This window comes from Daphnia pulicaria, chromosome 7, assembly GCF_021234035.1.
Source record: "Daphnia pulicaria isolate SC F1-1A chromosome 7, SC_F0-13Bv2, whole genome shotgun sequence".
NCBI classification, from domain to species: domain Eukaryota; kingdom Metazoa; phylum Arthropoda; class Branchiopoda; order Diplostraca; family Daphniidae; genus Daphnia; species Daphnia pulicaria.
In genome coordinates, this window is record NC_060919.1 from 1527926 (window position 1) to 1538771 (window position 10846).

Below are 10846 nucleotides of genomic sequence, written 5' to 3' on the forward strand. Positions count from 1 at the left end.
ATCTCCTTTAACATAGAAAATAATGTCTTTGAGAACTTAAAAAAAACTAATGTGGCTTTATTCGACCTCACTTTCTCTCAAAGTTGCTTGTGAAAAGCTGGCACTCCCCATTCCTATTTTCTTTACAATGACAGCAGATATCTCTGTAAATGACAGAAGATACATATTACATTTATTTTCTAAAGAAATGCAATGCAATTTTTAAAAAATTAGTATTATTCAAACACACACAGACTGCACCTGCTATTTCTGTTGTGTTGTGCAGGTGTAGTGTAGTGTTTCAGCAATGTAAAACGTTCCCTTAACCTATCTCGCTTATCCCTCTTAATCGTTTGTCCATTTTTATTTTGTTTCCTACAGTGGAGCTTTATCTGAGACAATGTTAACTTTGATTCAGTTTTGGTAGTTTAAAACGGGGTTTAAATATAAAATAACATGCAGACGAAATTAATAGGAATCACAAAAACAGCGTCGACAATTTTACAAACTTTTAGCAGAAATCAAATATTTTATTTATAAAAAAAATAAAAAGAACGAGCTTTGTTAGCTGTTTGTTAGTTTTTAATATTTATAATAATTTAAAAAAAAATTGTACTCTTTCAAGCGTGCACCAGAGTAGAATGCACTGGCGCGCCAGCATGATATCGTTCTTTGATTAAACATATTCCACAAAAAAAAAATGCTCGTGAATATTCGAATGATTAGTATTATATAAGTAGAGTAAACTATGCCTAATAAAATAAAAATAATCTAATGAGGTAATCACTGATGCAACCGGCAACGGTGTGGACCTCCCTATGCTTTTGGAAAAACAACGACAGGTTTTTTTATTTTTTCAACGTAACGTACTAACTAGCACGCTGCACGCCGGTACGTGCAACATAACGGTACGTGCTGACGCACCAGGCTGTGTAGGGGGGAGACAACACGCCCCTTTCCGAGTCAGGTGAAAGGTAATTAAAGTTGAGTTTCAAAACGCCACTGTCGCAATATCTTTCGGCTTTTCGGGAACTTTTCAAAAAGAAACGAGGAGGATAGAAATCCGGTCTTTTTGATTCGCTCAGATGGCGTTTTCGCAGAGAACCCCCGACATTATTCCCAAACTACACATATGGCGTTAAATAATCAAGGAAAGAGAAGACAACATTCTCCCCAGAAAAATGCAATATGTAGAGTTTGAGGTTATTATTATATTTTTGTCACAGCTGCTCATATTTGTTTTAATTCTTTCAACGCTTGACGTGATATGAAGGATATAGGAGCAACGTTATAATTATTTTTTTCCTAACCGAGTTCCACAGTATATATAGGCTATACACACTAAAAGTATTGATTGATCCGGAAAGCTGTGCTGTACATGTTCCTTATAGATAACCAGGAGACACTGCGGATGGAGATATTAGATGAATAGGTTCTTCTTTCTATATACAGATATAAACGTATATTATACATATATATGTGTGTGCATGCATGCAGTGTGGGTGTATGTATACAAACAGTCGACATGTACACTCTCACGCCGAGTGGAACGGAGAAGAGCGCGCGCCGGGCATCACGGCGGTGGGGGTAGTAGTAGCTATAGCTGGTGGTGGTGGTGGGGGGGTATTGATTCGTCGGGGTCTGACGTCACGGCAAACTTTCACCCGATATATCCCTCCTCCTATTTGAAGCTGGCGTCTCTTGCTCAGTTGATGACAAATGCACAAGGCAAAGGCACTCGAAAGTGCTCAACAGAAACGGCTTATACGCCTGTCGATGACAGCGGATCCATTCATTTCACTCCATCCTTCAAAAGATTCTTTGCATCCTATCGTTTCTCTCTCCTTTGCATTTTGATTGCGCCAGTCATTGAATTACAAGAGATCGGCGGAAGAATATAATAACAGCGTCGTCTGATATCTCCTGTTTTTCGCTGGGCTGGCCAGGTTGAGTGACGTTATCGGAGAACTTTGACTCCATCCCATCAAAAGGACCCGAGTCCTTTATTTCGTCATTCGGTGTACGTACAACACCGTTCCTGATAATGAAACATTCTAAATAGACTTTATTATAACGGTGTCGACATCCAAAACAGACACACTGTGGGTAACCATGGGAAAACCCGAACTGAATTGATGTGCACCAGTCCAGTTCAAAAGCTTGATTCTTAACGAGTTTCCACACAGTTCATTGCAGGGGGTTGTAAAAACAAAAGTGAAAGAAAGAAAAACATTCGAAAAGTCGTTAGTAGGGGGGTTGAAGCAACGTTGGCTGGTCCCTGTGTCCGTCTGCCTGTACAGGAGTCGAGATATAATATCACGCAAGCGCAAAGGGCGAGGACGAAGGGGACGGCGCAGTGGCACATCAGAGCAGTTCAGAGTTGCTCATTGTTTGCTGTCTGCAGTGCGTCAGTGGTCGGCTAGCCTGTCGCCATCGTCTTTGCTGGTGCCCAAGCCAATTGTGCAAGTGTCAGTGCCATCTAAACCACTTCGGCTGTGTGTGTCGAGTGCCAACCTGTGCCAATTTCGGTTTGTTCGTTTCTTCTATTCCCGAGAAGATTATTTTCGAAAATGGTCGATATTAGTCGTGTCAAACAAACTGTGTAGGAGCAGCAGCACACATCGATCTTGGCTCCTTCACATATATCTAAATACCTCGGTCATTGTTGAATGCTGTTGGATCCCCTCATATTCTCCCCCTTGGTCTCTGTCTATTCCTCGCAAACGCCCACCATCACCACCCGCGCCAAATCAACGGCGCAACTTGCCAACTGAAACTTTCTTCTATATAACAATTTCTCCTATATTAGAGTGAAACTTAACTTTGCACGATCGAATTGTAACAAAAAAAAAACAAAAAAAAAGACAAAAAAGATGACGAACACGGAGGAAACGTTGGCAGAAGTGACTGTCGAAGAAGAAGTTCAGGCTTTGAACACGCAGCAGGCTTCCGGCCGTCCGGCTCGGCACATTGACGACAATAAAGCCTATAAGGAACTTTCCGAATTTCACGAAAGAGCCATCAGCGAGGTAATATACTATAGACATCGAAATTTCGTTTATTAGACTTATAAAATACCATCACGCGTGCTTTTATTGTCTCTTTGATTTGTTTTGCTGCCCCCCCCGTTATGCTGCTATATAGTGTGGAATCGGCCGTTTCCACTGGATGCTGCTGGCAGCCTGCGGAATGGGACTAGCAGCTGACACGGCTGAGCTCTTAGTTCTGGGCTTCGTTCTGCCAAGCGCCGAAGTGGATTTCTGCATCAGTCAAACCGAAAAACGGGTTCTCGGTCAGTATACAGGCTATACTAGTATAGCCTTATAGTCTCTTATGGCTTCTTGTAGAATTTATAATGCGCCATGGTATATCTAAGAAGACGGGTCAAAAATGGAGAATTTATTGTAATCGATATTGCCGATGTGGTCGATGGCCAACATCTTTTGAAAGGCGAAACCAGCCCCGCGTAACGACAACAAACAGCCAATCGATGTGCAATCCGCCTCGTATAATTTCTCGAGTTTTCACCCATTGTCCGACTTGATGTAGAAACACTAAACCAAATGAAAACATCAAATATGTATCAGCAATTTGTAACAGAAATATCAATTTACCTGATGACGGCGATCGATACATGCACTCGACCGATTAGCTCAGAGTGCTTACATTTATATAGAACGAGCAGTAGAGAGAGAGCTATAGCTATTTTTGGTTATTATTATTTCTCCCCAAAGGGATGATGTGTATATGCAGTATGCTAATTGTTGAATTCGTGATTTTTGGTTTTTGACAGGAGTGGTGACGTACACGGGACTGGCGACGGGAGCGCTGCTGTGGGGATGCATGGCGGATCGGGTGGGTCGTCGGCGAACGCTGCTAACGGCAATGACGCTGGCCGCAATTTTCGATTTGATGGCCGCCCTTATGCCCACTTTTGGCACCTTCCTCACCGCCCGCCTACTCGGCGGAATTGGGTAATTCTCTTCCGTTTTTCATGGCCCCACTAATCACCCCATTGTATAAGAGCCTGGACGATGAGATGGCAAAGTGGAGATAAGTTGTGCCAATATAGAAAAGAAAGAACTATAGGGCCTACTCTACTTTATCATCCACGCAGATGATGATGGCGATTGAATCAGTGCTGGCGTAGGCCTATACACTGGAAAATGGGAAATGTAGGACAATGAAGGGGGGAAAACACGAGAGTGATTTTGGAATTAGATTTCCAGTTGTTTATTCTTGAATCTATCCGGGAAACACTGGTGTAATAGAAAAATGGCTATCGATTCTTTCCTCGTTCGCTATCGTCGTCGTTTCCGTCCGTTAAAAACCAAATGTTTCCAACGAGTCCATTTCTCTTTTGTTTGAACTTTTGCTGTGTATACGTAGACTATTATCGCTCCGAGAGTTTGTCAAAAGAGTCTCTCGGGACAATCCATTCGACTTATCGGTTGGTTGTAATCACCAAAAGCAAATAGAGCGATACGCGCGGGCTATAGAGGCCGAATAACCAATAGACCAGCTCAGGCAACAGTGGATAAAACAGCAAAGCAAAGCAAAAGTCCCAGCACCAACTCTATACTTTTCGGTCTAGAGTTTCCACTCATATCTTGTGTGTTCGACTTTTTTTCCACCCTCTCTCCCTTCTTCTTATATTCCTCCCGCTATATAACACCGTGAGGATCGCGGTATATACGTAGATAAATAGACGCTGCTGCTGGCTCAGATCCAGCAGCTCGAATATCACCCGTGTCCCGCGCTCCTCACGAGCCATTGTTCCGCTTTCTCTCTTTTGTTGGCGAGCGTGTGTTTGTCTATTGGGCGATCCACTCTCGTCGTCCCGCCATTTCTTTTTTTCTTCTTCTTCCCGAAATTGGAGCTAGAGGAGCAAACTTTTTCACGTCGACTTATCCAAGAAGAACGACGAGCGCCAGAATATTTATTTTTATTCGATTCAATCCGTTGCTGCTTTTTATTATTTTCCCTCTCTGAGTGCTCTAGACTCGTTCTGCTATTTTCTTGTCGAATCAATGACGGAAAATGATCTTTGACCCGACACACACACTCTCTATATATCGACAAAATACACACACACGCGTCAAAGAAACTGAAAGTTTGGCAATCTCTATAGAGAGCTGGGCAGAGATTGCTGGAACTAGTATACAGAAAAGTCAAAAGGACTTGATGATGGGAGCCAAGCCAAGATGGAAAATGGTAGAGAAAGAAGAAGAAAACAAAAGTGAAAAGGAATCAGACTATTGAAGGGTTATAATTGAATGGTGCCTCGGTGACGATCAGCGATGCGGATAAAGACCGGATGACTTCCAACCTCCCTCCCCTCCGGCCCGTCGTTCCACCCAGTGAGCTATCGCACCCGCCATGACCATTGCCAGCCGCGCCCGTCTCTCTTACATAAACAGCTTAGTTCCTTATCATGTGAACGACCTTATAGAAGGTCCATTATTCTCTCTTTATAGTTATATTACTGTTAGATTTTTTTATTATTAGCTTTATATCGTCGTGCTGCCATTCAGACTTGATTTACGATTGCTCCGCTTTACTCCCAATCGAGAATTCGTCCATCAATGGAAATCCCTTATAAGAAAAGAATTTTTCTTTTTGTTATATCATGTCATGACTTAACGGGGTAAATATTAACTGAACATTATTTTTTTTTCTTCTTTCTTTCTTGCTTAACCATCCAGACTGGGCGGTTCGCTGCCCATACTCATCGCTTACTTCAGTGAATTCATCCCGCGGCCGCAACGAGTCAAGTTCTTGTGCGCACTCCTCGCCTGCTGGGCCTTTGGAGGCATCTACGTCGCTCTGATGGCCTGGGCCATCCTCCCCAAAACAGGTCGGTCTCGGTTGGGTTGGAATATTATAGGATTATAACGAGACAAAAATATAATTTACCACCATGGATTTTGGTGGTGGGGAACCGCGCTCGATTATACAAAAAATTGTCTAAATGAGATCGTCGAAATTGGGACTTATTCCGCCGCGCTGGAAGGATTCCAAAATCTATTATACAGCTCCGGATGAAAGATGAGCCCGGCAGCATGCGATGAATGAAGGGCTTATTATATTCCTTGTATGTGTGTGCACGCCCATATCTATAGCGATGGGAAATGGGTTGCCCGCAATTAATGTAAATTGTGAAAACATATGCACGTCGATTGGATGATGTGGATGGATGGAACCGTTAGGAAATCCAAGAAATTCACATGACGCAACTAGATAGGAATAAAGGATGCTGCCTGTATCAGAGCTATAGCAGCCGATAATGAAATCACGCCAACAATTCCAAAACTGATACATAGTGTAGTATAGGTGTTGATTCCAGATGCAAATGTCTGAGAACTAGGTTATGCACGGTGCTCATTGGTGTGGCGAAAATTAGACATTCGGAGCATCCCCTTTTATTCTATTATTCACATTGTCTGCTGCTATTGCATAATGCGCGTGTGTCTATGTATATTTATAGGTGTCATGGTGGTGCTGGACGGCCAGGAACATTTCAGCGCTTGGCATATTTTCTTGATCGTCTGTGCCATTCCCACGCCGTTGGCAGTCATTGGGCTACTGGCCCTGCCCGAATCGCCGCGCATTCTCTTGCAAATTGGGCATGAAAGCGAGGCCCTCGTCATCTATCAAGTACGCACATATGTTATTTCCTAATAAACGAAGTGTATAGGGCAATGTATTATAGCTGCAATTGTTGCGTGAAATAACGTAAACCAGCAGCTATATTCATAGCACAATGTAAATGAAGATATTTCCCTCGAGGATATATACAACACAGAGGCGGTGTTGAAGTAAATTGTGAGAGCCCCGGTACACCACATAATAAATTTGGGAAAAATTCCATATGCTATAGTGCTCCATTGACGGAATTGCTGCTATAGAATATTTTTTGAAAAAAGATATAGGCTATTATTGTTTAAAATTAATGGTGTGAAATTTCAAATACTCGGACCGTAACAATTGTTTGATATCTATTGTCTACTATTTGACAAGCTGTGTTTCATGATTTTATATTAGAATTGTCTTTTTCACACCTTTGGAGATTTCTTTTATAGTTAACTGAGCACTTTAATGTTTAACGACCCATTGTCTGATTTAATTTTCCCTTTTTTTCAACAGAGAATATTCCAAAAGAATCATCCCAAACTAACCGTGGACGAGTACAAAGTCTCCGAGACAGATCTGCCGTCATCTCAGAAGCACAAACTCAGGAGAGAAAACAGCCAGGATGATAAGGAGCAGGCCACGTCTCATCCAACGACCGTCAGACAGAAATCCATTCTCTCCGTTCTCTCCTACACGCTAGTCAATGTAATTCGCTTTCTATTAATCCGATTGTTTCTCATCTGCTAAGATGTAGAGTGTGTATAGTCTAGTATCTCCCGCGTACTCCTTTAATCAAATGTGGCTTATAAAGTCGGCATCAACGTAATTCCAACTTAAGCCGAGTATATAGGCTATACAAAGCATTATTGCATCATTATATATAAGGTGCTGTAATAGCATTGCCTTCTGCGACTCGCATTTTCCTCCCATGTTGGCTAATCGCCAAAGTCATTTATCTTAAACATCTCTTTACTCAATAATGCAATAATGTACCCAGTTGATTCAATTGCTCGATGCTCGAGTCTCTCATATTATCGACATCCACTCCGCGTATAAATGTGGAAAACACAAAAAATCTGATTCCCCCACCGTTGCTATGCGACTCTTGTTACGTCATGCACATGCATGCGAAACATTGGGGCGCATTCAATAACCATTTAATCAAAAACAAAAGGGCGTCTTCATGTCGAATAAGAGGTTTGACTTTTTTGACCGATGGGCGACCGTTGATCGAGTCCCTCGAGGCGATTTAATTAAATGTCGATTTCTGACTCAATCATAATCCAACAGAAAATCAATAACTCCACGTGATCTGGACAGGGGATAAAAAACGTGACTATACAACATTTCTTTTATTTGTGTGTGCTATACAGTTTGGATCGCTCATTTCGAAAATATTTGCTGCCAATCATCGTCGAGCTACACTTCCAATCATCGTAACTTGGGTTTTCGCTTCTTTCGGGTAAGTTTAAAATCGATTTAATTTGCTCTGTTGCTGCTTGATTTATTAAAAAGTAACGATTGATTTTAAAGGTACTACGGACTTTCGCTATGGTTCCCGGAATACGTCAAATATCTGAAAGGTCAAGACTTCAAACTGAAAGCCTCGACGCTGATGAATGTCAGTTACTCGGACATCCAATTCAATCAGTCGATCGAGAACATGATCTACGTCAACGGCCGTTTCACCAACGTCCGATTCCAGAATTTGATCCTCAACCACGTCGTGTTCGACTCTTGCCATTTCGAGCAAGTCTCTTTCATCAAAATCAAATCCAGCCGCTCGCTATTCCGCAATTCCACCATCCTGCAGTCGACCTTTGTCGACACGGATTTCTTTCCCTATCGCTTCGAGGGCTGCCACATGGAGGACACGACTTTCGACAGCATGGACGCATTCTGCCCGCTCGACTTTGACTACAACATCCACTTGGGCGAAGTCTTCCTCGAGCAATTAATTGGCGAACTTTCACTCATTCCGGGCCTCGTTTTGGCCGCTCTACTCATGGACCGCTTCGGGCGCGCTCGACTCATCAGTAATTATATGACGTCAAAATCTAACATGAGTCATTAATATGATGAAATACGTAACCTGATTTTTCGGCAGGTATATCCCTCCTGTTGTGCAGCTTACTGACGCTGACACTAGCGGCCGTACAATCACCAGAAGCCGTCATCGGAGTCGAAGCGGCCTTTAATGTCTTTTTCGCCGTTGGCTTGGCGTCGTTGACAGTGGCATCCACCGAAACCTGTCCAACATATATTAGGTCTGGTTGCTGATTTTCTTCAAAATCGAATTATAGACCTAATATGTTATATAACGTTTTCCTTCATTTTAGGGCGACCGGCTGGGGACTGATCAACACATTAAGCCGGGGCGCCGGACTTGCTGGACTGTTCGTCTACGACTCGATGCTCGAGTGCACGGTGCTGGCTTCTTGTTTCGTGACGTCCGGCGTGATGTTGACGTCAGCCGTCGTCAGTCTTTTGATCATTGAAACTCGTCACACGCTCCTCTAAAAAAAAACCAAGTTGTGGTGACGGAAAGGAAAGATCTCATTCGTTCAAGTTCCTTTCCCACCCGGCAGCAGGTGCCACCCTCGAAAATGTCAATCGAAAAAAAAAATTGTTTTATTGACTGTGCTGTGCAAATATGTCGACTACGGATCATGATGTGTTAATTTTCTCCTCATATTGCTCCCCTTACGTGTCTTTAGACCACTACATTTGAAATGATGTGTTCTCTCCTTTTCGATTCACGAGAAATGTCGTCTACTTGCTCGCTGCCTCCCTTTTTCTTATATATAATACGTCGTGTTCTCCCTTCTGTATACTACAATCAAATCCCTCCTATAATATCCGTGCCGATGAAAGATGGGCCAACGGCGCTCACTCTGTCTGGTTGTGCATCTCTCTCACTTAACTACATCATGTTGCTGAATAGCGCGCTGTTCTAATAACTATATACATAGTCTGGCGAAACAAATGACATTTACAATTTGAATCTTTATAGAAAAGGTTTCCAATGATGTATGCAGCTAAATTAGGCAAACGTCCATTTTTTCTCCTCAAATTATCAAACTCAGCAGCAGCGCAGAAGAGCCCGTCGAGAATCCCAGCAACGGCCAACCCCTCCCCTTCTCCTTCATGGTCAGCATGGACTGCTCAAATCCAACAAGAAAAAGAAGAAAACACACCCGATCCTCGTGTAAAAAGAATAACAATATATATACAAAAAATAAAAAAATAAAAGTGACTCGTCAGATCATCGTTTCATATACGACAATAAACATTGATATAAATAAAATTTGGAAAACTCAATTGCAATCCATTGTTTTTTTTTCCAAGCTCATTTCCAGCCAAGTCAATTCAAGCGAAGAAAAAAATTGGAAACGAACTGAATAGAAACTGAAGACGACTGAAATGGGAAACTTAAAAAACTTATAGTCACACCAGTTAATGCTTAGCTCCACAAGCGGTCATGCAAGAACGATTAGGCTACCCAGTTCATGGTATATGAGGGGGTGGTATGTTCTCGCACTAGAATTTTCCCATAAGGCTAGATCCTCGGGTTTTCAGGTTTTTTTTTCAAAGTCCTTGGCCCTGGTAAATTGTGCTTCCACCTAGCGTAGCGTTACTTAATCGTGTTTTCTTGAATTATGCTTCCAAAAAGGGTTTATTATTGGCAATTTTTGAATAAATGCAAGCAATTGACAGTCAGATTGGAAGAGCTTCGAGTATCCATATGAGACGACGCAGGTTCAAATCAGCAGTCATGTTTTTTTTCCTTCTTTTCTATATTTTTAAAGCGAAATTGATAGAATACCTAGATTCTGTAAAAAATGCGAGTTTTTTTCACATTTTTTTTTACAAAATCCTAATTGGTTTTCTTAAAACGTGTTCAGACATAGCCTACAGTACCTACCAGAAGTTTGGAAACGCCCGAGAGAAGCTTATCTAGAAAGCTGATTTTCGTGGCGTTCCCAAAAATCCATTTTTTCACGGGGGACAACCAAATTTTTTTTGGAAGTAGCCATAATGGTCGGCTACTTCCTGAATTTTTTTCAGATTTTTATATCTAGGGGGAGAGCATCTACAACTGGATCTAAAAGTTTGGAAACATGCTGTAGGGGCTTATTAGAAATCGGCTACTTTGACGGTCTCTAAATAGGGGACAAATACACTTACAACGACGCGAAAAGTTGTGAAAGGAAGAGCTTCGTAAGCTCTACAA

At 42.1% G+C, this 10846-nt stretch overlaps 1 protein-coding gene across 1 annotated transcript; it reads left to right on the forward strand.

The window, feature by feature from the left end:
• The first annotated feature begins 1804 nt into the window (after positions 1 to 1804).
• LOC124349525 (synaptic vesicle glycoprotein 2A-like) lies at positions 1805 to 9925 on the forward strand. Its single transcript, XM_046800207.1, has 10 exons — positions 1805 to 3008; positions 3124 to 3271; positions 3773 to 3953; positions 5685 to 5836; positions 6467 to 6636; positions 7126 to 7317; positions 7986 to 8074; positions 8146 to 8648; positions 8720 to 8879; positions 8952 to 9925. The coding sequence occupies exons 1-10, from the start codon at positions 2853 to 2855 to the stop codon at positions 9130 to 9132; spliced, it is 1932 nt and encodes a 643-aa protein (XP_046656163.1). The 5' UTR covers positions 1805 to 2852; the 3' UTR covers positions 9133 to 9925.
• The last annotated feature ends 921 nt before the right edge of the window (positions 9926 to 10846 follow it).

Coding starts and splice junctions, on each gene's coding strand:
- LOC124349525 (XM_046800207.1), top strand. CDS start 2,853: ATGACGAACACGGAGGAAACGTTGGCAGAAGTGACTGTCGAAGAAGAA. Junction 7,318..7,985: donor TCTCCTACACGCTAGTCAAT/GTAATTCGCTTT, acceptor TGTGCTATACAG/TTTGGATCGCTCATTTCGAA. Junction 8,880..8,951: donor ACCTGTCCAACATATATTAG/GTCTGGTTGCTG, acceptor CCTTCATTTTAG/GGCGACCGGCTGGGGACTGA.